General features: G+C 41.9%; 1 protein-coding gene across 15 annotated transcripts in view; it reads left to right on the top strand.

Annotated features, from left to right (window-relative positions):
• Atpalpha (sodium/potassium-transporting ATPase subunit alpha) overlaps positions 1-11,173 on the top strand; it is a 175,928-nt gene extending 164,755 nt beyond the window's left edge. For 11 of the 15 annotated variants that reach the window (XM_076194579.1, XM_076194574.1, XM_076194577.1 and 8 more), the window contains 5 exons: positions 1,543-1,637; positions 5,603-5,777; positions 5,958-6,088; positions 6,539-6,640; positions 9,604-11,173. In XM_076194579.1, the coding sequence (XP_076050694.1) occupies positions 1,543-1,637; positions 5,603-5,777; positions 5,958-6,088; positions 6,539-6,640; positions 9,604-9,724 (624 nt within the window). In that variant the 3' untranslated portion in view covers positions 9,725-11,173. Of the gene's footprint in view, positions 1-1,542; positions 1,638-3,135; positions 3,231-5,602; positions 5,778-5,957; positions 6,089-6,538; positions 6,641-9,603 lie in introns of all 15 variants that reach the window. The other 4 variants (XM_076194569.1, XM_076194567.1, XM_076194570.1 and 1 more) reach the window with 2 other exon arrangements.
• The last annotated feature ends 15,864 nt before the right edge of the window (positions 11,174-27,037 follow it).

The following is a 27,037-nucleotide window of genomic DNA, read 5'->3' as shown; positions in this document are numbered from 1 at the left end:
GCGCCAATGTTGCCATGCGGAGTTCTGCACTTGAGTGTTATGCCTAACATCTTCCCGTGTGTGTCCGATGCATGAATTCACTCATAACGTCTTAAAGCGCCAAAGCTTCTTGTATATTTCGAAAGATTTCCGTTACCTCTTTTTTTATTATTTTGCCTTCAGTTCCATTGAAGCTTGAGTTTTTTCATCCCGCTCCTCTATTTTTTCCCCTTTTTTCATATTGGCCTTTTGTCCTGTCGGGGGAAATTTCTCCCCAAAACCCTTACGTCCCCCCCCCAAAAGGTGCCTGCAATTTCGCTAGCCTATGAGGCAGCCGAATCGGACATAATGAAGCGCAGGCCTCGGGACCCAATTAACGACAAACTTGTCAACAGCAGGTAACTGAGAACTGGACTTGAATACCAGCAAGACCACGCGTCATCTTCTCTTTTTATTCCAACCTTTATCCACTTTTGGCTTTGCATGGATTTTCTCTCAAACCAAGACCAATGCATCAAAATATGCAAAGAATTTTTTTTATTGTACTTTTCCTAACTTTTTTTGAAGCTTGGTGACCAAATTGCAGAAGTAGACTTTGCAACCCACCCGATGGGGGGAAATTGCTTCACTTTGCAACATTGCAGTTACTTGATACTCTTGCCAGTTCCGAACCATGCAAGTGGATGACAAATTATTTTTCTATATCACACCCAAAGAGTGTAGTCCGTTGACTCCTCCACCATTTACATTTTATCATCGAGTCTGTGCATACTCACTCCACTTTTTTACATTTTCTACCTGCCTTGTTTCTGCACAATTTACGAATGGCTCATGGACATGCTGGGGGGGCCTCACGCAAGTCGGGGTCGGTCGAACCCTGGGTTCTGCAGGACAATGCGGCGCTTCTACCAAGTCTTCTCTCCTCTCTCTACACTCTCGGGATTGGGTACTAATATAGCATTGCTCAGACATCCTCCACATGGTCGTTTAGTTTTAGACGTTTGTTGCTGCCTGCCTGCCACTTGTGCTGGGCGAGTTTCTTTTGGGCTGAGGGGGGGAACCAACCCACCAAAGTTGACTGGTTTAGCGAGATCGGTCGAGAACAAACACGTCTGACCCCAGTTGGTTCTTCCCTTGGCGGCCGAATGAAATTTGCCCTAACGGCGTTACAGAGCAAAAACTTTAAAACCGTCCGTGTGGGAGAGTTCAGCATGTCGTCTGATCCTGAGAGTAACAATGTCCCGTATCTGTACACAATTTTTATTTTAACATTATTTTTTCTTTTTTAGTTTTTTTACTTTAGTAATTATTGGTTTTATTTTGTTTTCAGCTTTATTTGTAAGCAGCTGTAGAGAAGAAAGCTTTAGCCACTTATATTTGTTCAATGTATTTGTTAGTAGACATAGCTCATGAGCTTTGTTATTATTTTATTTTTATTTTGTTTGACTTTATTTAACCTAAAATTGGTCTGAAGCTTTTGGTGTTCAGTTGAAACTTGTTTTTGTTTAGTTTTTTTTGTGCCTAATTTATTGTTGACTGTATATTGGTTGTAACAATTCGTAGGTTCCTGCTATTTCCCTCGCCTACGAAGAGGCAGAATCTGACATCATGAAGCGTCAGCCGCGTAATCCCTTCACCGACAAGCTTGTCAATGAGAGGTAATGTGGAGCGGATGACCTCCCCCAGAGTCGAACAGGTTTACGTCTTACTAACCGTCTTCCTGTGTCTTGGCCACTCACTGCTGAAGTCAGGCAAGAGTTTGCAGAAATTCTTGTGGTCAGATCCTATGTAGGTCTCCGTTAAGACTCTGGTTCAAATGAATCTAAATTTCAACAATCAATTGGAATTCTCACTGATGGCTGGCTGGTTGGAATGAATTGTTCCCATTTCGTCATTATTCCATCATCATTCCTGTCAAAGTTTGTCTATGTTGGGTGTGTACAAAATTCTGTTCAAAGACTTGATAAGAATTTTGATGGAATGGAGGCGATCGGTGGAATGGTGGCGACGAGACCAGTAGTGTGAAATATTTAGACGTTTTGCAGGACGTCCCCCGATCTGACCGCACGAATCCCTCCGCAAATTCTTGACTTACATCAGGAGATGATGTGAGGAGGCCTGGGAAGAAGAGGAGCTGATACTGACTTGCATGCAAACTTTTTATTTTTTTGTCGTTCTTGCCAGTTGTCCTTGACAAAATGTGCTTTCATCTTTGTGCTTCCTGTGTCTGGCTTGTTTACGCTGAGTGTTGGTAGCAGAGGCTCCTCTGCCAATACCTCTTCCGCAGTCAAAAGGGTTGGCGAAGGTCAAACGAGTCTGCCGTGGGTCAGACGGCCGGACGGCACCCCACCACAACATTCTCCTCAAGGGCCCGAAACGAGTTTCAAATAAATAAACAAAGCTACTACCCACTTGTACAGACACTTGTAAATACAATAGCACATAGTTTTGACAGTGGAGAAATCATGATAATCTTCGTGAATTGACCCCCTCCCCCCCAGTTGACTTTAGCAGACTTGGAAAGGTATATGGCATAGATGGGGAAAAAAAAATCTAGGAGCAGACGGTTAGTGCTCTAGTCGAGAGCTTCACTGGTGCATGTAGAGCCGTTAGGTAGAAACCATCACATCCTCCTCAGGTGTTGGTGCTGATACCAACCAGAGTACCGTACTGGGACACTGGGAAACCTATCTGACGTCTTCGTGGTTGGTGGCGGCACTGGCTTTTCTCATCTCACTACCTTGTTAGACGTACCATTCTGATCCCGACATCGATCAGTGGACATAAGGGGGAATTAGGGTTTAGACAAAAGGCGAGGGATGCGTCACTATCCAAAGTGAGTGCTGCTTCATCAGGGCAACTTGCGGACCTACCTAGACCATTGTTCGCAAGTGAGCGAGGGGGGTAAGTTTATAGCAGCAGCAGGGGAGTGTGATCCTCCTTAGGGACATTCCCGTGATGAGCACTCCCTCCCCTTCCTTCCTTCCTTCCCCTGTGATCCACTGCTCGTTGTCATGGATCTCAATCAGGCTTAGGAGAAAGATAGAGAGCAGCATCCAGTTACCGACGTCCGTTACCGAGGGCTTTTCCCACAAGTGCCTTACTTTCTTCACTGGAGTAGTCCCTCCCCCCTCAATGTTTACACTAACACACCAGGTGCCTGCCATTTCCTTGGCTTATGAAGCGGCTGAGTCGGACATTATGAAGCGCCAACCCCGTGACCCCTGGCACGACAAGCTGGTCAACTACAGGTGAGGAAAGGTCCAGCTTAACAACGTCATATAATGTGCCATCACTGGTCCCGTTGTCACTGTCTGTTACGCCACATCTTCCTTTTGGTCCCACTGTTGCCGTGTGAGAGCTGAGTGTACGAGAGCATTGTGTAGGGGTGAAGTTTGCTTGGGCAGGGCTCTGGGGGTTCCCCTTTGATAGTGTAGAGCCAAAAGACGCTGCAACAGGAGGTCACGTGACTTGTGGTGTTGGGCGGCGGTGACGACTTGTGGCTCTTCCTATTGAAGGGGTGGAATACGTTTGATTATATTCTTGTGTAGGGCACTGGCTTCGGAAAATACCATTTTGGTGTAGACCTCGACATCGAAGCTACAGGAATGTTTAGGGAGCGTTGTTCATCAGTATATTTGTGTGTGTACATGCATGCATGGATGTACAATATACAATTTGTGCATGTATATGTGCATGCTTGTGTGTACGTGTTTATTTACAAAGTGTGTGTGTGTGTGTGTGTGTGTGTGTGTGGTGTGTGTGTGTACATAGGCACTGGTGTGTTTGTGGGTGCACCCGTGTTGGGGAGGAGGATGTTTGGGTATTAAATGGGTCTTAATGTATCAGAAGTGGGTGTGTTTTGTCTTGGCCAGCCCCTCCCCCCCCTATTCTAAGTAGCTAAAGGACTTTTAGTAAAATTCTTGAACTTTTTTATTTTTTATTTCTGGAGGGTGCTTGTTTTATTGTGCCACTTTGTCTACTTGTGCCTGTACAAATGTTTGTGTGTAAGTAAATGTAGTGTAAATCGAAACCATCCTTAACTCTTTCCGTTGATTGGATCAGACGTACCGAATGCAACGTAACGAGTTGATACGTGTCCTTACCCGCAACCCCATTTATGAATGCAACCATCCAATTGACCCTAAAAGGTTGTTTCTCAAACTGGATGGAACACAGTTCCTTACGTGTTCACCATGATGTAGATTTGTGTGTAATAACCAAAGTTGAACAGTGTGCGTTCTCACCTACCCGCCCGTCTGTCTCACCCATATGTTTAATTGTGGTGGTGCGTTACGACAAACGTGCTTGCTCCAGGCCTTCTCTTCCTCCCTCCCTCTCGGTGACAATCCCACCAATTAACCTCTGTTTGTCTAATGGTCTGTACCATGTTAGGTTCTTGTTTACCACAGCCACAAGGTCAGGCTTGTGGCGTCGGAAAACCTACAACATTTGAAAGTAAGATACCATTTTGTTTAGTTTGGTCTCCTGTATACTACATATACCACCACCATCAAGCCTCCTGACAACTCGAGGTCTTTCTTCACTAACAGTTTCATGTTTAACCATTGCCTTTGAACACCGTGTCTGGCCATTGTTCTTTGAATTTTCCATTCTTCACATTTTCCTTGTACATAAATGAGGAATGAGCTTGTGCATGATCTTTGACCTCATCTTTGCATGTGAGTGGATCCAGTACAAGATAGGAATACTTGGTCAGGACGTACAAGTGTCTGGAGCCAAGGAGGATAATTAAATAGCGAAAAAAAAAATAATAAAAAAATAAAAAAAATAAAGGGACGGGTTGATTGGAGACTTTATTCGCTGAAGCTGGGAATCGTCCTCACTTAAGAACCAGTACAGAAATTGCAGTGGTATATTTACAGGTCTAATGTTCTTGTTCTAGAGAATATATATCTAGAAGTTGTAGTATTGTATCTTTTAAATACACTGTCCTGTGAAATAAATAGTTCTAGTTGGACAGAAAGAAAAGCTAATATGGAATAGCCAATATTTTTTGAGAGTAGACAGTACAGATGGGCCAGCTTCCATTGTTATCAGTAGTCAATAGTGTATTCCAGTGTTTGATAGCTACCCATAGTATAAGTATTGCTTAATGGTAAATATTCTGAATGGAAATAGGATCATATATTGGTTAATAATATCAACATGGATCTATTATACACTGCTATGCCATCACTCTTGTCACTTAATGATTACACTATGCCAAGTTGCTTTCTTTTTTTGGCTCTGAAAAGAGGATGGCTCGGAATGCATCAAACAAGTTGACAGTGCACCATAAAAGGAGGCCTCCCTCCCCTCAGCTTGATTCAATGTTATGGGATTTGAACAATTTGCACAGCAATTTCTTTTTTATTTACATTTTTATATATCATGGGATCAGAACCAAATGCTAAAGTTAAACTAGATTTATGATGCGTGCCCCCCTATATGTATAACTAGGCACTGAAATTTGTCCACAGTTTCTCTTGTTGACATTAGATTTGTCAGGTTAAATGAATTTTTGAATTGAGGTTTTCCTTAGGCTGTTGATTAAGAAACAAAGATCCCACGAGCTGTAGATGTTGGTCACTTGTTAATGGAATTGTTGTTACGCGTACAGGCTCATCTCCATGGCCTATGGTCAGATCGGCATGATCCAAGCCTTAGCTGGCTTCTATACATACTTTGTGATCATGGCCGAGAATGGCTTCCTGCCACCACATCTCTTCGGACTGCGTGAACGCTGGGATTCAAAGGCCATTAATGATCTTGAAGATTCCTACAGGCAGGAATGGGTAAGTCCAAACTCGGTGGTTCTGAACGTCATACCAAAATATCCCGAAGATTCCAAGTTTATCCCTGATCTTTCTTTCATGATATTAATACGTTGATGTTTGTATGTAGAATTTGATGTTCAAAACTGTTCCCAAGAAGTATACTGAGTATGGTATTAGTGACTGTCTTTTCTTTTTCAGACCTACCATGATCGCAAGATCCTTGAATATACCTGCCATACAGCCTTCTTCACTTCCATCGTTATAGTTCAGTGGGCTGATTTGATCGTCTGTAAGACCCGACGTAATTCCATCTTGCACCAGGGCATGAAGTAAGTTTGTGTGAACGTGTGTAAATGCAACGATGGTAGGGATCTGTTCTTTTCGGTCAAATAGCAGCCATGGGGACCTGAATTGATACCTTCACTTCAGTCTCCCGCTGTAGATAGGGAAATAGATGAAAAATTTGAGGCTACACTGGTCTAGGAATTAAGATGCTATGGACTGACGACAGTTGTCCACTGTTGTAAGGTTAGGACTTTATACAAATGTATATATCAACATGAGAGGATTTGTACAGATCACATACATCTTAATGTTCAAGTGGTCATGTAAAGTGCCTTAATAATACATTAATTATGCCTTGTTATAATCTTTTGCTCCTCGATGTCCTGTTTTAAGGTGTAGCATGAAGATAACTTGCTGGAATGTGGAAAATTACATTTAACATAAGTGAAGGAATGATGGGTGCACAGGTTTTCATGTTCTTCTTGATATTTCAGGAACTGGGTGCTGAACTTTGGTTTGCTCTTTGAGACCTGCCTGGCTGCCTTCCTCTCGTATACCCCAGGCATGGACAAGGGTCTGCGTATGTACCCCCTCAAGTACGTAAAACGTCTTTTTGTCCTTATTTTTTAGACGTATAGGGATGGGAGGGTATTTTGGCCAAAGCCAGAGGAGACTTTCTGAAAGGTGCATCGTCCTGGAGACGAAGCCTCCTTTTCTCGCTCACCGACCATTTGTTAGTGTCATGGCATTGGGTCTCTAGATCAGGCCCAAGATCTCGTCGTCGTCGTCGTCTGGGATGTTTGGAGGATCTGACTAGTGGTTGTTGCTAGCTACCCTGGGCGATCTATGATGACGGTTCTTCAAAGGGAGATTACAGGAGATTTGTACGACTTGCTGGAATTGGCCCATTGTGACGTAAATTAGTTTGATCTTGGTAATTTGAGGGAGTTGCCAAATGTGAAGGAGGATAAGGAGGGAAAGGTAGTTGCAGTGGCAAGTGCTAAGAAAATGAGATGAATGAGGAGGAAAGTGGAGAAATGGGGAAACGTGACATGAAAGAAGCAGTTATTAAAGTGATGATTTTAAGAGCAGTTAAGGCATCTGGAATAGATGGCTGTCATGCGGAGGAGTGTATAAATAAAAAAAGGAGATGCAGGATGGTTGGAAAGTCCGCAAAGTCGAGGTCTGCCCACTAAATCGATCGAGGGTTGAGTGTATTCCTGCATAGAGGGTTTAGGGAGAAGTGTAAATGTAATAGTACTGGGAGACCTTAATGCTAGGGTAGGAAAGGATCCAATTGATGGAGTGGTTGGGAAATGTGGAGTTCCAGGAAAGAATCGTAGTGCAGAGTTGATGGTGGAAATGTGTCTAGAAAGAGAGTTGATGATAGCAAATACAGTGCTTCGGAAGAAAGTCGAGCATAAGTACACATGGGAGAGGGTGGAGGGAAGGGTGGTAGATAGAGCTTTAATGGACTATGTAGTGGTAAATAGGACTATGATAGGAAGAACTAAGGATGTACATGTGCTAAGGGGAGAGGGTGGGGGAATATCAGATCATTTTCTGGTGGAAGGTATGTTGAGAGTGGAGGACAGATGGAGAAAGAGGAAAGGGACAAAAGGTAGGGAGGTGCTTAGTGAACTCTTTGAATGAAGAGGAAAAGGAGAAGGAGTACAAGAAGAAGCTGAAGGAGGAGTGGGAGGGAGTGAAGGATAGAGTAGAGGTAGGTGTGGAGGAGGAATGGGGATGGTTCAAGGAGGGAGTCACAAAGTGTGCAAAGATGGTGTGTGGAACAAGAAAGACAGGAGGAAATAGAAGGAAGGGTAGTGAATGGTGGGATGAGGAAATGAAGAAGGTTGTAGAAGAGAAGCGAGCTTACACAGATTGGTTACAAAATAGGACGAGGGAGTCATATGAGACGTACAAAGAAAAGAAAAGAGAAGTAAAGAAAAAGGTAAAGGAGGCAAAGAGGAGAGCAGATGTAAAATGGGGTAAGAGTATGACAGAAAATTTTGAAAGTAATAAAAAGATGTTTTGGAAAGAAATTAAGAGAGGAAGAGGAGGCGAATCAAGTAGAGAAGAAAAGGTAAAAGGTGCAGATGGAGAGATGATAATGGAGAAGGCAGTAAGGGGAAGATGGGCAGAATATTTTAGGGAGTTGCTAAATGTGAAGGAGGATAGGGAGGGAAAGATAGCTGCAGTGGGAAATGCTAAGAAAATGAGTGATGAGTGAGGAGAAATAAGGAAGAATGAAGTGAAGGCAGCAGTTAAGATGATGAAAGTAGGTAAGGCACCTGGTCTGGATGGATGCCATGCAGAATGTCTTAAAAAAGGAGGTACAGTGATGGTGGACTGGTTGGTGAGGTTATTTAATGTTTGCTGGAGAGAAGGTAGAGTGCCGGAGGACTGGAGGAGTGCTTGTATAGTTCCACTGTACAAAGGAAAAGGGGACAAGTGTGAATGTAGTAGTTTCAGAGGGATTAGCTTGTTAAGTGTAGTTGGGAAGGCTTATGGGAGGATCTTGATTGAGAGGATTAGAAGAGGAACAGAGGGAGTATTTGGTGAGGAACAGTGTGGATTTAGGACAGGTAGAGGTTGTGTAGATCAGATTTTTGTGGTAAGACAAACATGTGAGAAGGCTATAGGAAAGGGGAAGGATGTTTTTTTGGGCCTTTATGGATCTGGAAAAGGCTTAACCCCTTCCATACGGTGCCGCACACGTAGGCGTCATGAGGAGCAAGTGGATTCGCGACGCTGCCATATCGGCGTCTTGATTATATTTATTGTAGTCGCCCCTGTGTTTTTACATTCTTCCAAATGTGCCCTGAATCCCATTCTGTGGTTTTCAAAATTCGCGGGTGAAAGAGAGAACGATCGATATAAGCGGTGACTATATTTTATGATGCGAGTATTATTACGACACGTCGTACGGCTGGCATTGGCTGCTGCCCGCGAGATTTAAGTCTGGAGTGAAGTGGTTAAGAGCGGGTAGACAGAAAGGCACTGTGGGAGGTTATGCAGATATACGGGATAGGAGGAAAGCTTCTCAGAGCTGTCAAGAGTTTTTATGAGAGTAGTAGAGCTTGTGTCAGGATTAGAAATGGAGAGAGTGAGTGGTTTGAGGTAAAGGTGGGACTACGTCAAGGATGCGTTATGTCACCCTGGCTGTTCAACTTATACATGGATGGGGTAGTGCGAGAGGTAAATGCAAGGGTAGAGGGTCAGGGATTGGAGATGGTTTTCAGGGATGGAATGGGTGGGAATGATTTTATGCCTTTTCCTTTTTGGCTACCTCCCTAGTAAGGGGGAAAAAGCCTTGGTATATGTATGTATGTATGTATGTACGTACATGCGTCAACTGAAAGGCCCTTCCTTCCCTCCTTTTGATTTTCGAGTCTTATGACCTTTGATGGAAAGATGGGGGAAATTTGTGAAAATACGATCACAGGCCAAAAATGACCGTAGTGAAGAGTCGTTCAGATGAACTGTAAATTGAAAGATTTTTGCATCAATATTGTAGACCCGTCATGGATAAAAGGGATTTATATTTCCTTTGCAGGTTCTACTGGTGGCTGCCAGCTATGCCCTTCTCTCTTCTCATCTTCATCTATGATGAGTGTCGGCGCTTCATTTTACGTAGGAATCCAGGTGGTTGGGTAGAGATGGAGACCTATTATTAAATGTGGGTGGAACCCAATAAGTGGAACAAGACCTTAGTGGAAGACCTTCTCAGAGTGGATCCAATTATTTATTTAAAGTGGAGAGAGAGAGAAAGACTATTATTTATGAGACCAAGTTACGTGTCGGAGGCCTACCAAGTTGACAGTTGAAGAAAAAGTGGAAAAAAAAAGAAAAGTTAAATGGTCTTGTAAGCTTTACAATTAGTTTCGACAGGACTCGACCACCATGTGAAACAATGCCATCTACGACACAGCTGTGTACGCGGCACGTCCACCGCTGCCGCCCTGGCCACTACGACAACCACCACCACCACCACCACTTCAGAAGGCACAACGGAATGAGCTGCGGTCTTGGGAGGTGTCACTTTGTTGTTATGTACTGTTGTCTCTACTACTACTAGTTGTTTGAGAATTTCTGATTGTTGATATGAAACCCAGAGTAGATATATAAGTAACGGCTGCTGTAAATAAAATCCCAACAGTAGATAACGGCAATATGACTGTAAGATAAGAGGTGGGGTCGAGCCCCAAGACCACAACTAGATTTTGATGAAAGAGGAAAAAAAGAAGAAAAAAAAAAAAAAACACTGTAAAAAAAATATGAGAAGGCTAAATAATATATATATATATATACATACAAAGTCGGGTTGCGACTTGCCACTGCCCCGCTGCCCCGCCGTACGTACAGCCTCTCCACAGTAGCACGGAACTACCACTTCAGCTGGTCGCCTTCCACCCTCCCTCGAGGGCCACATGCGGCTGCCAGACCCGTCTACAGTCTACCGTACTACGGCCTGGTGCCACCACCACAGCTCACGTTGCTGTGCTTGCTGCCCACCAGAACCAGGATGGATGGATGGGTGTGGGCAGGTGAACAGGCAGGCTGCCAATGGGAGCGGAATCCCTCCTCCTCCCTGTTGTTGTTTGGTCTCGGCTGTGGCACTGTCCAATGCCCTGCTTCCATTGTCGCCGGATTTGGTCCCTGCCTGCCTGTCCATCCGCTGGGTTGTGTACATGCGTGCCCATAAGCTTGGTGGAGCTGCGATGGTGGCATGAGGCCAGATGGTCTCAGCAGTTCTGAAAAAAAACAACAAAAAACAAAAAAACAAAAAAAAAAAATTGAGCCTAGTGCCGGTGGGTGCAAGTTTGCTGGTGGCCATGCTTGTTGAGAAACCGGCTAAAATGTAAAAATACTGTGTAGATAGTGTGTAGTATATTACCCCTCCCCCCCTCCCTGGAAAAAGTTTTAAAAGAGCTACCTAGGTTGCCACATGTTTGAGTTCCCACATTGGTTATGTTGAGTAACACTTTTTTGTGAAAAGGTGCGCTGCTCACACGTTTTACGAGCAAGTCCTCATTTTGTTTGATTTCATTTGTCCTTATTGTATGTCATAATGTTTTTAATATTGTCAAGGAATCTATGGTGAATACATTCTAACCCACAAAACACTCAAGCCATTTTCTTTTCGTTTCCTCAAACCACTAATTCAAGTTATTACTTTATTTTGTGCTATTTTTTTTTAATCAAGAAGAGAATCAAAAGCATTTTTTTATTTTTGGCCCCCAACATTCCAAGAAGCAGCAGCAGACGATGATGATGATGATGACGAGGAATTATGTGACCAGTTTTGTGTTGTCTAGCGCTTTTCTCAAGTAGCACAAGAGCATTTGAAAGCTTGTCAGTTCGTCACCTCCAATTCGAGCTTGATAGACGAGAGTGCATGGTCCCCCACCCCCCAAGCAGAGTTAAAAAAAAAAAAAGCCTAGCTGCCTACAGGGACATCCATAAACTACTACTCCTACTATTTATGACTACCGCCTTTATCGTTTGTATTCAAAAGCACATGTGGCCGTTGTTTAAGGATTAGATATACATACAAAAGACATCCTGTCTAGTTTTCCTCCCCTCCAATTTCTCCATTCCCCCCCTGCTCACCCACCACCTTCCCTTGTTACCTCACCATTCCATCCATCCACCCACCTCCATTCCCCCCCCCCCCTTCTCTCCCCATGACCTGGTCCCCAGACATGTCACCTATCCCTGCATTTCTCATTGCATGGAGCCAGCCAGCCAGCCAAGCTACCTACCACGAAAGTGGTGTCCCCAAAGTCCTGCCTGCCCCCCATCTATCATGTCCAGTGACTAGTGTGGAACGAGATTGGTCGGTTACGCAAGTGGCTCGAGACTACAGTAGAGTCTAGAGTCGTTTAATTGAACGGACAAGAACCCAACACGAGTGAACGTGCTCAGCTGTTGCTCAAGTCTACACTTGCTTGATTGATGGGTCCAATATACACTGCTGACGACTTTGTTGTTGATGTTGAGACGTGGTTGCTGCCGCTACAGGCAGGCATGCAGGCAGGCATGCAGGCAGTGTTGACTACGCTTGTCTAGTCATCTGAACTGGTATGATAGCTCGGTTCCAGGTCACTCGCTAGCTCGCTCATCCTACCATGCTGACTGACTGACTGATCACTCTGGCTGGCAAGGGGAGGCATAGGCCTGCCCTGTACATAAGGGTTCAGAAATCATGATAACAGTAATTACTGGTAAGAATGCTATTACAGATTTAGAAGGGAAACTCCTGCAATTATCTTGTTATGAAAAAACAAAACAAAAAAAACAAACACCTTTTGTCACCCCCACCCCCCTCCTCTACCCCCCACCCCACTCCCTCCTCCGTTTCTTATTTCTGAAATTGTTTGTTTGGACTGAGGAGCGGTTCGGGAGGGAGGGATACACTCAACAGTTGAGGTGCAAGTTCAGCGTTGCCTCCTCCAGCCCTCCCCCACCACAATCTATACCTCCACCACCACCATCACCACCACCACCACCTGGGTAACGTGGATGGCAGGGTCTCCTTGCCTGCCAGTGCCCAGCCTCTGTTGCAATATAAAACAAAAAAAATAGATCAAATTGAAAAAAACAAACAAAAAAAATTAAAATTTTATCAGATCACAAGTTTTGTTGGACTAGTTCACTCCAAGAACCCACATTTCAATGCCGTGGGACTGGAAATAAAAGGTTGGAAAAAAAGAAAGTTTCTCTTTATCCTTTTCAGTTAAAAAGATGAATACTGTTGTACAAGTTGAAATTTGTCGGTCCTTAACATGTGTACAGAACAAGTTGACCATACTCTAATTGAAGATTTATTCTGAAATAATGAAATTCCATTCAAGGACGTGTGTTCACATATAGTCTTGCAGAGTGCTGTTCCCACTTACGTGTAATTAGTGAACTATGGAGCTGGTGATGTACAAAACCTGAAATGCTTTGATGTATTGGTACTTTTCTTTAACCATGTACAATTTGAAACAAAAGTAAGCTAAATTAGCCCACAATATGCAGAATAGCTAGATATTAAAAACAAAAATGTACAAACACTACATAAGTAACTATTGTTACTGCAGACTTTGACAGCAGAACTAAACTATTACCAAATGTACTCAAGGGTTAGATTGACCAAGAGGAGGAAGATTAGCCAAAAAGTGTGGGAAGGAAGGAGTGAATGTGAGATGGACAGGGTGAAAGGTCCTACGACCAAGAGAAGAATATCTATTGAGCAGGAGGGAAAGGGGTGCTCAGTAGAGAAGGGTTGTATTCATATGAATGATGCTTTGAGTCGGCATGAAGGGATTTCACCTTGCCTCTACTTACTTCCTTCATGAGGAGGGAGGGAGGGTTGCTGTGTAAATGTAATGGCCCTGCCTGCTGTGGATGTGCTGTGCCTTGCTGCATTGCTTCTGACCTTGGCAGTGGGCAGGAGGTGATGATTCTTCATGCACAAGCAAGGAGTTAACCCATTCAACTCCGATGACAAGATGTCTTGTCATTTGGTCAAATAAAACAAAAAATCATAATAAAACAACAAAATGTTTGATGATCAAACAGCACCAGAAAAATATGACGTCATCAGTCCTCCTCTTCGAGGAGGACTGATGACGTCATATTTTTCTGGTGCTGTTTGATCATCAAACATTTTGTTGTTTTATTATGATTTTTTGTTTTATTTGACCAAATGACAAGACATCTTGTCATCGGAGTTGAATGGGTTAAGATAAGAGGGTAACAAGTGGGTGGTGGATGGCAGTGGAGTGAGTGAGGGTTATGCCTTGGCTGGCTACCTACCTACCTACCTTATAAGGGGAGGGAGGGGGGAAAGCCCTTGCTAAGTAGAGACAGACAGACTTGAGGGTGTAGTTCTTATTTTATTTATTCACTTGTCCATTTGTTTATCTTTTTATTTACCTATATATTTTTCAACATTGTTGACAAATCTTAACGAACTCAAAGCTTCTTTAGCCTGTGTGTGTGAGTATATGATTCAACAGTCTTGAATAACATGTTGAACTTGTGATTGACAGCTACTGCCCCCCTTGTGGATGAGAGTTCAGAGATCATGTATAGCCACATCAATGGTTGATGCTAGATGAAAAAGTAATTACTTAAATAATTGACTGTATAATTAACTGTTACCAAAAGTGTACCTAAGTGGAAAATCCACAAAATGCCACAATGGCTGGCAATGGCCCTTAGGCCCTCTGACGGATTTCTGGGTGAGAAGTAGAACTGGGCATGTTAATTACCACTGGACAGGTAGTTCATTACTGTCAATGCATTACCATCGGTGCATTAGCATCAATGTGCTACTGATTTTAATTTCCTTTAGGAAGATTTTGACAAACAAAAAGAAATGGAGAAGTATTTACTTATTACAAATATTCTTAATAGAATAATACCTAAAGTACAACATTAATATTCCCTATTCTAAAACATAAAATTACCAGAGCGAGCTGGGCACTTGCATTACTGCATTAGTAATGCACTACTTGTCTAGTGGTAACACGTCCAGTCGATCTGCCAGGAAGAAACTTTGGACTGTTGACTGTGTTGTATCAATACAAGACAAATTTTTATGTCACTGGCTGAAAGTGGTATGGGGAGAGGAGAACAATGGTTGATTACCATCTCTCCATGTATGAAAAAGTGTAAGAAATACAACTGAGGTTGATGGAGATAATATCGATATGTCTTGGGGGCCCAATCTGCAGAGTAAGTGTCAGCCCTGCACTTGATACAGAAGTGGCATGGTTGACAGGTTTTTGAAAATGGCTAGCTTTGTTCTCCATCTTTCAGGACCATCACCTGTGGATACTGTACCTGTCACTGAATCTATGACAATATAATCCAGGTCAGCAGCATAAACAAACAAATTTAAGGCTAAGTCTGGAGAGACCAGACAAGACCTCATGAGCACAGCTCCAACCCCATAAACTACAACTAAGTGAATATTACACCCAAGATAACACTGTCGAGGTGGTACACCCCCAATTGGTGCCAATTTAATTGTAGTACTGTCAAACTTTTTCATCATCCTGTATGAGGACAGAAATCAGACTGCTGAGGAGTCAGGAGACAAGTTACGTGGCACCAATACACTAACAATTCATTGCATATATATATATATACTGTATATATATATATATATATATATATATTTACCTACCTAGTTGTATTTACCTAGTTGTATTTTATGGGAAGGGGAGCTATGCTCGTGGTGTCCCATCTTCATATCTCATTTTATCTAAACTATTTTTGAATTCATGTATTGTTTTTGCACACACTACTTTCTCATCCAACTTGTTCCAACTGTCTATTACTCTGTGAGGAAAGCTGTTCTTTTTCAGATCTCTTCTATAGCTGTCTTTCTTGATTTTCTTTCCGTGTCCTCTTGTATTTCTATCATTCCATTTTATTAGATCCTCTCTATCAATAATTTCTATGCCTTTCATGATTCAGTAAATAACTATAAAATCTCCTCTCTCTCTTCTTTGCTCTAGTGTCTGTAGCTCAAGTTTTGCTAGTCTCTCTTCATATGATAGTTCTGAGAGTGTTGGTGCCAATTTTGTAATTGCTCTTTGTATTCTTTCAAGTTTTTTTTATACATTTTTTTGTACTTGGTGACCACATCATTGCTGCATATTCCAATCTTGGTCTTATCAAAGTGATTAATATTTTTTTCACCATTTCTTCATCCAGGTATGTAAATGCCACTTTGTTCTTATTAAATCATAAGTTTCACCAAAAATCTTATTTGTTTCTCAGGTGACATATTATTCATAACAATGACTCCCAGGTCCTTCTCATTTTCAACTTTTTTTTTTATACTTTCTTCTCCCAATTTATATGATCCTGATATTCTGTTTTTGCCTTTTCCAAATTCCATTATACTACACTTTCTAGTTTTGAACTCCATCTCCCACTTCCTACTCCATTCCCAGACTTTATTTAGATCACACTGTAGTGATTCACAATCTTCTTCTGTGTTCACTTTTTTTAATAGTTTTGCATCATCTGCAAAGAAGCTCATATAGCTTTCAGTTTCTTCATCCATATCATTAATATATATAGCAAACATTATTGGGGCCAAAACTGTTTCTTGTGGAACACCACTTATTATTTCATCCCAATTTGAGTGTTTGTCTCTTATCACTACTCTCATTTTTCTTTCTGCAAAAGGTCTTCCATCCATTTAAGCAGTTTGCCCTGTATTCCTCCTTTGGTTTCTAATTTCTTAAGCAACTTCTTGTGTGGTACTTTGTCAAAAGCTTTTTTTAGGTCTAGAAATGCACAATCACCCCCATCCATCTCTTTCTTGTATTATATCTATTAGCCTTGAATAGAAACATATTAAATTGGTGATGCATGATCGTCCTTGTCTGAATCCAAATTGCCTTGGATTTAGCACGTTTTTTTCTAAATATTTTACCCATCTACTTTTGACAATTCTTTCACAAATTTTTGCTATTGTACTTGTTAGAGAGACTGGTCTATAGTTGGTAGGGTCTTCTTTATTTCCCCCTTTATATATAGGTCTCTTACAATCCAAGTGGGATACTTGGTGGCAGTATTCTTTTCCCCCACCACAGGGAATTCCCCCATCACAGAAAGAGAATACTCAGAGAAATGGTACAGGACAGCAACAAGGGGTTGGGGGACAGCATAACGGAGGGACAGTCGTAGTATAAAAGTGTCATCATTTCTCTATGAACAGAATTTCTTCTATCATAGACAAAATGATGTGTGGCTCTGGTCCGTAGGGGCGCCCCATATAGACCCTAAAGTATCGACTGCATGCTACTTTGCCACAATAACAAGCAGCCAATACCCCAGACGGAGAAGAAAGGGACGGGGAGAGGGACTAGGCATCCTTCTCCCTGTAGCCCCACGGGGCATATAACCTAAAAAGAAAAGTGAAGGCATAAGGGGTGCTGGAGGGCCTCGGGCCAGCACCCTAAGGTTTGGGTCTTTTAATGTGCGTGGATGTGGTACAGATGAGAGTAAAAGGGAAGAGATAGGTAGTATGTTTGTGAGAAGAAAGATGGATGTGTTGGCTTTGAGTGAAACTAAGTTGAAAGGGAAGGGTGAGTGTAAGTTTGGGAGTGTAAGTGGGAGGTTATCAGGAGTGAAGAGAGGGCGAGGGAGGGAAGGGGTGGCTATTCTAGTAAGTGAGGAGATAGGTAAACAGGTAGTGGAGTGGAAGGAGGTTTCCTCAAGGATAATGTGGATGAAGGTGAAACTGGGAAAGGAGATGTGGGTCTTTGTAAGTGCATATGGGCCTGGCAGTGAGAAGAGCGTGGAAGAAAGGGAGGCCTTTTGGATAGATTTAAATGAGTGCATAGAGGGTTTAGGAAGAAATGTCAATGTAATAGTACTGGGAGACCTTAATGCTAGGGTGGGAAATGGTCCAATCGATGGAGTGGTTGGGAAGTGTGGAGTTCCAGGAAAGAATTGTAGTGGAGAGTTGATGGTGGAAATGTGTCTAGAAAGAGAGTTGATGATAGCAAATACAGTGTTTCGGAAGAAAGTCAAGCATAAGTACACATGGGAGAGGGTGGTGGAGGGAAGGGTGGTAGATAGAGCGCTAATGGATTATGTAGTGGTAAATAGGATTATGATAGGAAGAGTTAAGGATGTACATGTGCTAAGGGGAGAGGGTGGGGGAATATCAGATCATTTTTTGGTGGAAGGTAAGCTGAGAGTGGAGGATAGATGGAGAAAGAGGAAAGGGACAAAAGGTAGGGAGGTTCTTAGAGTGAACTCCTTGAATGAAAAGGAAAAGGAGAAGGAGTACGAAAAGAAGCTGAAGGAGGAGTGGGAGGGAGTAAAGGATGGAGCAGAGATGGGTGTGGAGGAGGAATGGGGATGGTTCAAGGAGGGAGTCTTAAAGTGTGCAAGGATGGTGTGTGGAACAAGAAGGACAGGGGGAAATAGAAGAAAGGGTAGTGAATGGTGGGATGAGGAAATGAAGAAGGTTGTAGAAGAGAAGAAGCGAGCATTCACAGATTGGCTACAAAAGAGGACGGGGGAGTCATATGAGACGTACAAAGAAAAGAAATGAGAAGTAAAGCAAAAGGTAAAGGAGGCAAAGAGGAGAGTAGATGTGAAATGGGGTAGGAGTATGACAGAAAATTTTGAAAGTAATAAAAAGATGTTTTGGAAAGAAATTAAGAGAGGAAGAGGAGGCGAATCAAGTAGGGAAGAAAAGGTAAAAGGTACAGATGGAGAGATGATAATGGAAGAGAAGGCAGTAAGGGGAAGATGGGCAGAATATTTTAGGGAGTTGCTAAATGTGAAGGAGGATAGGGAAGGAAAGATAGCTGCAGTGGGAAATGCGAAGAAAATGAGAGTGATGAGTGAGGAAAATGGAGGAGAAATAGGGAAGGATGAGGTGAAGGCAGTTGTAAAGATGATGAAAGCAGGTAAGGCACCTGGTCTGGATGGATGCCATGCAGAATGTCTGAAAAAGGGAGGTTCAGTGATGGTGGACTGGTTGGTGAGGTTATTTAATGTTTGCTGGAGAGAGGGTAGAGTACCGGAGGACTGGAGAAGTGCCTGTATAGTTCCTCTTTACAAGGGAAAAGGGGACAAGTGTGAATGTAGTAGTTTCAGAGGGATTAACCTGTTAAGTGTAGTAGGGAAGGCTTATGGGAGGATCTTAATTGAGAGGATTAGGAGAGGAACAGAAGGAGTAATTGGTGAGGAACAGTGTGGTTTTAGGACAGGTAGAGGTTGTGTAGATCAGATCTTTGTGGTAAGACAGATATGTGAGAAAGCTATAGGAAAGGGGAAGGATGTTTTTTGGGCCTTTATGGATCTGGAAAAGGCTTATGATAGGGTAGACAGAAAGGCACTGTGGGAGGTTATGCAGATTTATGGGATAGGAGGAAAGCTTTTGGGAGCTGTCAAGAGTTTTTATGAGAGTAGTAGAGCTTGTGTCAGGATTAGAAATGGAGAGAGTGAGTGGTTTGAAGTAAAGGTGGGACTTCGTCAAGGATGCGTTATGTCGCCCTGGCTGTTCAACTTATACATGGATGGGGTGGTGCGAGAGGTGAATGCTAGGGTAGTGGGTCAGGGATTGGAGATGGTTAAAGAAAATGGAGAAAAGTGGGAGGTGAGCCAGCTGTTGTTTGCGGACGACACTGCGCTTGTGGCAGGGTCAGAGGCGGGATTGAGGAAGCTGGTGGCAAAGTTTGGGAGAGTATGTGATAGAAGAAAGCTAAAGATAAATGTGGGTAAAAGTAAGGTGATGAGATGTACAAGGGGTGAAAGTGGCAGTAGACTGGAAGTGAACATTAAGGGAGAGCGACTGGAGGAAGTGGATAGTTTTAGATACTTGGGTGCAAGTGTAGCAGGAAAAGGTGGAGTGAAGGTGGAGGTAGAATGTAGATTGAGAGAAGCGAGTAAATGCCTTGGTGGATTAAAGAGTGTAATGAGGAATAGACATTTGGGAATGGATGCGAAGAGGAGACTGCATGAAGGAGTGATTGTGCCAACAGCACTGTATGGGGCAGAAACGTGGAACATAAGAGAGGAAGAGAGAAGGAGTTTGAATGTGTTTGAGATGAGGTGTCTGAGAAGTATGGTGGGGGTTACTAGGCTGGATAGAGTGAGAAATGAGGAGGTGAGGAGGAGAACAGGGGTGAAAAAGGATTTGGGAGATAGGGTTGATGAAAGAATATTAGGATGGTTTGGACACATGGAAAGAATGAGTGAAGAAAGACTAGTAAAAGAGGTATGGAAGGCAGATGTGGAGGGAGTGAACATGAGGGGACGTCCTAGGATGAGGTGGATGGATGGGGTGAAGGGGGCTTTGGGGAAGAGGGGAATGTCTGTTGAGGAAGGAAGGGAGAGGACGGAAGACAGAGGTGAGTGGAGAATGGTTGTATATGGATGATGTTGTGATTGCATGAGGAGGATTGGGCGGGGGGGTGGGGGGTGGGGTAGTATGTGTGAGTAAATTTTGACGCAGCCCGAAGGGATTTCTCCCCGTCCTCTCCTTATATGCAAGGGGGGACGGAGAGGGGGGGTCGCCGATTAAATGAAGCGGCCTTGCTGTGGATGTGCTGTGTCTTGCGACACTGCTTCTGACCCAGGGCGGTGGGCAGGGTGCAGGGATGACCCGTCATCCAGGAGGTGCTCAGATGAGAGGGAGGGTGGGAGGGGTGTGGAGTGTATGTAGGGATGAAATGGGTGGGAGTGTTTTTATGCCTTTCCCTTTTTGGCTACCTCCCTTGGAAGGGGGAAAAAGCCTTGGTATATGTATGTATGTATGTATATATAGGTACTATATTTGCTTTTTTCCAATCTTCTGGAACTTTTCCTTCTTTCAAGGAACTGTTTATTATGCTATGTATTTTGTCTGCCAGTTCATTCCTGCATTCTTTCAAAATCCAGTTTGCTATTTCATCTGGTCCATGCGATTTTCTGACATCAAGATTACTCAAGTGTTTCATTATTTCATTCGTTGTTACTTCTATTTCTTTCATAGGGGGGACTTTCTCTTTCCATTCAATCTCTTCAGGTTGTATGTTCTTCCTTGTAAACACTGATTTAAAATGCTTGTTCATAATTTCCGCCATTTCTATTTCCTCTGTGTATTCAACTCCTCCTTGTCCTAATTTCTCCAAATCTTGTTTGTTTTTCAGTTTGTTGTTTACAAATCTGTAAGATAATTTTGGTTGATCTTTACATTTTTCTATGACATCTTTTTCATATTTTCTCTTTTTCTCTCTGCACACTTGTACATATTCATTTCTATAACAAGTATATATTTTCCATTTTTCAGGCCTTTTGTATTTCTTCCATTTGTGTGTGTGTGTCTGTGTGTATTTTACCTAGTTGTATTTCACGGGAAGGGGAGCTATGCTCGTGGTGTCGCGTCTTCACATCTCATTTTATCTAAACTATTTTTAAATCCATGTATTGTTTTTGCACACACCACTTCCTCATCTAACTTGTTCCAAATGTCTATTACTCTGTGAGGAAAGCTGTTCTTTTTCAGGTCTCTTCTGTAGCTGTCTTTCTCGATTTTCTTTCCGTGTCCTCTTGTATTTCTATCATTCCATTTTATTAGATCCTCTCTATCAATAATTTCTATGCCTTTCATGATTCTGTAGTTATCAAATCTCCTCTCTCTCTTCTTTGCTCTAGTGTCTGTAGCTCAAGTGTTACTAGTCTCTCTTCATATGATAGTTTTGAGAGTGTTGGTGCCAATTTTGTAATTGCTCTTTGTATTCTTTCAAGGAGGTGCTAAGAAAAGAGGGAGGGTGGAGGGATGTGGATTGTATTCAGGGATGGAATGGGTGGGAATGATTTTATGTCTTTTCCCTTTTGGCTACTTCCCTTGTAAGGGGGGAAAAGCCTTGGTATATGTATGTATGTATTCTTTCAAGTTTTGTTATACTTTTTTTTTTGTACTTGGTGACCACATCGTTGCTGCATATTCCAATCTTGGTCTTATCAAAGTGATTAGTATTTTCTTCACCATTTCTTCATCCAGGTATGTAAATGCCACTTTGATTGTTCTTATCTAATTATAAGTTTCTCCAAAAACCTTATTTATATGTTTCTCAGGTGACATATTATGTGTGTGTATGTGTGTATTTACCTAGTTGTATTATATGGGAAGAGAGCTATGCTCGTGGTGACCCATCTTTGTATCTTTTAGCATCAAGTTTTTTCTTAACCCATTCAACTTCGATGACAAGATGTCTTGTCATTTGGTCAAATAAAACAAAAAATCATAAAACACCAAAATGTTTGATCAAACACCAGAAAAATATGACGTCAGTCCTCGCTTCGCTCGCAGCGAAGCGAGGATTGACGTCATATTTTTCTGGTGTTTGATCAAACATTTTGGTGTTTTATGATTTTTTGTTTTATTTGACCAAATGACAAGACATCTTGTCATCGGAGTTTAATGGGTTAAAATCTTGAATAGTGTTTGCACACATTATTTCTTTATCTAAATTATTCCAGGTATCCAGTACGTACTCTATGTGGGAAGTTATTATTATTTTTTTTTTCAGATCTCTTCTATAGTTATCCTTTTTGAGTTCCTATTTGTGTCCTCTTGTTTTTCCATTGTCCCATTTTAATAAATCATTCCTATCAAGGATTTCCATTCTTTTCATGACTCTATCAATAGTGTGTGAGTGTGTGTGTATTTTACCTAGTTGTATTATATGGGAAGGGAACTATGCTCGTAATGACCCGTCTTTGTATCTTTCAGCATCTAGTTTGTTCTTAAATTCTTGTATAGTTTTTGCAAACACTGTTGCCTCATCCCATTTGTTCCAGACATCTACCACTCTGTGTGGGGAACTATTCTTTTTCAGATCTCTTCTATAAGTATCCTTTTTGAGTTTCTTTTCATGTCCTCTTGTTTTTCTTTTATCCCACTTTAATAAATCTTCTCTGTTGAGGACTTCCATCCCTTTCATAATTCTGTAAATGGCCAGTAGATCTCCTCTTTCTCTTCTTTGTTCCAGGGTTGGTAGTTCCAGTTTGGACAATCTTTGTTCATATGTCAATTTGGAGAGTGATGGTGCCATCTTTGTCGTTGCTCTTTGGATTCTTTCTAATTTCTTGTTTATATATATTTTTTTTTTTTTTTTTTTTTTTTTTGTATTGGGTGTCCATAGTGTCACAGTGTACTCCAATCTTGGTCTTTTCAGTGTGACTATAATTTTCCTGACCATTACTTAATCCAAGTAGTCAAAGGCCACTTTCATCGATCTTAGTAAATTGAAGGTTTCTCCAACTATTTTGTTAATATGCTTGTCTGGTGACATGTCTTTGATAATCACTCCTAGGTCCTTTTCTAAGTTTTTTTTTTTTTTTTTTTACTTCCTTTGTACCAATTTTATATTGCCCTGATATTCTATTTTTACTTTTTCATATTTTATTATACTACAATTCTTGATTTTGAAGTTCACTTTCCACTTTTGGTTCCATTCCCAGACCTTATCCAGGTCTCTCTGTAGTGATTCAGAGTCTTTTTCTGTACTTACTTTCTTTAGCATCTGCAAAGAAGTTCATATAACATTCTACTCCTTCATCCATGTCATTTATATATATGGTAAACATTATCGGAGCCAATACAGGGCTGGCTTTTCGCCACCGTTCACATTCGCCCCCTTGACAATTCGCCACCTGTTTAGATCGCCACCGAGACTTATCGCCACTCATTGGTATTACATGCTAGACATTTCGCCACCCAGTCGTTGGACTTTTCGCCACCGATTGTTATATTGCGCTATAATTCTACATACATAGCATTAATACAATTAATCAATGTCTAAAACAAATGTATTAATAACAAGGCCATGAATAATGCCCGGAATAATGTCTTTATCGCCGCCTGATCGTTCTGGTAAATTAACCCATTCAACTCCGATGACAAGATGTCTTGTCATTTGGTCAAATAAAACAAAAAATCATAATAAAACAACAAAATGTTTGATGATCAAACAGCACCAGAAAAATATGACGTCGTCAGTCCTCCTCCTCGAGGAGGAGGACTGACGTCGTCATATTTTTCTGGTGCTGTTTGATCATCAAACATTTTGTTGTTTTATTATGATTTTTTGTTTTATTTGACCAAATGACAAGACATCTTGTCATCGGAGTTGAATGGGTTAAGATGTTTTGATCCACATGGCGCACGGCAGTGAATGCACATCATGCAGAAGATGCAAACACTATAAGCTACTATAAAGCTCCCTTACGTCATTTATGATATGTTTTGTTTTTCTTCTCTGAACATGGCACTCCTATTTCAACAAGCATTCTGTTTGTTTTAGCGCCGCTGCCAGGCTTGTTACAAATGAAGTTACCGGCTGTGCTTCCCCTATCCTGAGAAAAGTGTATTATTTCCAATACAGACAAATAATAATTATTAATGCAGGCATATTTTTTTTTCCTTTCTACTTGTTCATGTATTCGATTAAAACCCAATAGAACTGGCCCTCTATAGTATAGGCGTATCGTTGTCCATGTCTACAAATATCAATATCAGGTTAAAGTCGCATAAAAGACATAAACACATTATTTCATAATAGAATTTATCAAATTTTAGAGAAAGCTTGTCTCAGTGGTAACTACGGCCATGGAGTATATTGTCAAACTAACTGAACACTACATGTTTGTAGTTGTGTAGTAGAGGTCAATGTTGGTGATTGGATGGAATTGGTGATGATGAGATGGGGGACTTATGAAACTTAAGTTTCTACTGTCCGTTTGTTGCATGACATCCAGTTCAGGATGTGTTGTTTGATGGCTATATGTTGAACAGTACTGGCAGTTGCCGTACGTCTTCTGGGATCCGGTTGTTTGGGGGAACTGCTGACACCATTCCTGAGGAGAGCCACGGATTGATGCTGGACTGCTGAGTGATTACCATGATTACTTTTGTTTGATTACAGATTATCTGTATATTACTTTGATTTATTTTCTTTTGTTGGAGGGGGGGTAATCACTCTTCGCCTTAGGCCGTTGGAGAGAGACATTTTTATGTCGAAATGTCGAATTTTCAAAAATATAAATGTCCCACGTCCGTGTCGATTTTTCTAAAATTCAGAGTGTCTGTGTCGCCATTTGGTTTTTGGAATGTCGGAAATTCAACTGCAATGTCGGCTGTCGAATTTTAAAAAAACGTCAATGTCCCGTGTCGCCAATTACCCCTTCCCTATATGCGATCACATGTCTTTTTAATAAAAAAACGTCAATGTCCCGTGTCGCCAATTATCCCTTCCCTATATGCGATCACATGTCTTTTTAATAAAAGGCATGTGATAAAAAAGTGAATTTTCATACAGATGGACATTCTGATAATAAACAATGTTTTATTGTTCAAATCTCATAGAATTGAATTTTCAGGCCCTGGCCCCATCCTGGACCTGTTAATAAAAATAAAATAACATACCCATAAAGACAACACAATGAGCGTAGCATTCACACCACCTGTACAAATGTATTTGGTTAATTTATTACTTGAAGATATATGTAGACGTGACGCCTTTTCTTTCCTTCAATAGATGGTATTTCAAAGAAACTATCCCACACCACACAGAAGTTACCAGTTCGTTACCCGTCGGGGTAACTATAGTCCAACTTGCAACTCAGTCCGGGCGTCAATACTACATTGAGCATGTACACATACCCAAAGCTTTTTTTTTTATCACAGTATAAGAACTTATTTTTCGAGAATATTGCATTTTAATAATATTATGCATCAATAGCTATACTTGACAATAAAGGCCACAGTGGTTCCCGGGTAAGTGACAAGTTAGATTGCATGATTTATCTCCGGCGTAGATCTGGGGGCGCAGATAACCTATATTGTTTAGCCGGGCCATAGGTTTCCAGCTTGCCATATTACGATGCTCGATGGTCTTGCATTCTGCTTCCGACATTGTAATAGCTTTATTTCTATCTCGCATACGTTATATCCCTCTTTCTGTGTTGAAGTTAAGTACATACATACATATACCAAGGCTTTTTCCCCCTTCCAAGGGAGGTAGCCAAAAAGGGAAAGGCATAAAAACACTCCCACCCATTTCATCCCTACATACACTCCACACCCCTCCCACCCTCCCTCTCATCTGAGCACCTCCTGGATGACGGGTCATCCCTGCACCCTGCCCACCGCCCTGGGTCAGAAGCAGTGTCGCAAGACACAGCACATCCACAGCAAGGCCGCTTCATTTAATCGGCGACCCCCCCTCTCCGTCCCCCCTTGCATATAAGGAGAGGACGGGGAGAAATCCCTTCGGGCTGCGTCAAAATTTACTCACACATACTACCCCCCCACCCCACCCGCCCATTCCTCCTCATGCAATCACAACATCATCCATATACAACCATTCTCCACTCACCTCTGTCTTCCGTCCTCTCCCTTCCTTCCTCAACAGACATTCCCCTCTTCCCCAAAGCCCCCTTCACCCCATCCATCCACCTCATCCTAGGACGTCCCCTCATGTTCACTCCCTCCACATCTGCCTTCCATACCTCTTTTACTAGTCTTTCTTCACTCATTCTTTCCATGTGTCCAAACCATCCTAATATTCTTTCATCAACTCTATCTCCCAAATCCTTTTTCACCCCTGTTCTCCTCCTCATTTCTCACTCTATCCAGCCTAGTAACCCCCACCATACTTCTCAGACACCTCATCTCAAACACATTCAAACTCCTTCTCTCTTCTTCTCTTATGTTCCTCGTTTCTGCCCCATACAGTGCTGTTGGCACAATCACTCCTTCATACAGTCTCCTCTTCGCATCCATTCCCAAATGTCTATTCCTCATTACACTCTTTAATCCACCAAGGCATTTACTCGCTTCTCTCAATCTACATTCTACCTCCACCTTCACTCCACCTTTTCCTGCTACACTTGCACCCAAGTATCTAAAACTATCCACTTCCTCCAGTCGCTCTCCCTTAATGTTCACTTCCAGTCTACTGCCACTTTCGCCCCTTGTACATCTCATCACCTTACTTTTACCCACATTTATCTTTAGCTTTCTTCTATCACATACTCTCCCAAACTCTGCCACCGGGTGCGGGACTACTCAACACCGCCAACTTAACACCGCCAACTCAACACCGCCGACTCAACGCCAGGACAACTCAACACCGGGACAACTCAACACCGGCACAACTCAACACCGGGAGAGGTCACCGATAAAGTTATTCCTTATTTACAGCTCATGATTATTATCATTTTTTTGCTTGTATGTATATATGTATAAATAAGTTTATTTAGAACCGTATATATTTGTATGTGTATATATAATGTGTATACTCTAACCGGTATATGTATGTACATATATAATGTGTATGTTCGAACCAGTATATGTGTGTGTATATATATAATGTACATATTTGTGTAAATGCATCTTCATACATAATTAAATGTATGTTCCTGTGTTTGAATGTATGGTTAAATGTATTCTTATATGCGTTTCTATA

Source organism: Oratosquilla oratoria, chromosome 12, assembly GCF_046742065.1.
Source record: "Oratosquilla oratoria isolate Oo_2021 chromosome 12, ASM4674206v1, whole genome shotgun sequence".
Taxonomy (NCBI): domain Eukaryota; kingdom Metazoa; phylum Arthropoda; class Malacostraca; order Stomatopoda; family Squillidae; genus Oratosquilla; species Oratosquilla oratoria.
Note: the sequence above shows the minus strand (reverse complement) of the source record. Positions and strands in the feature narration are given on the sequence as shown.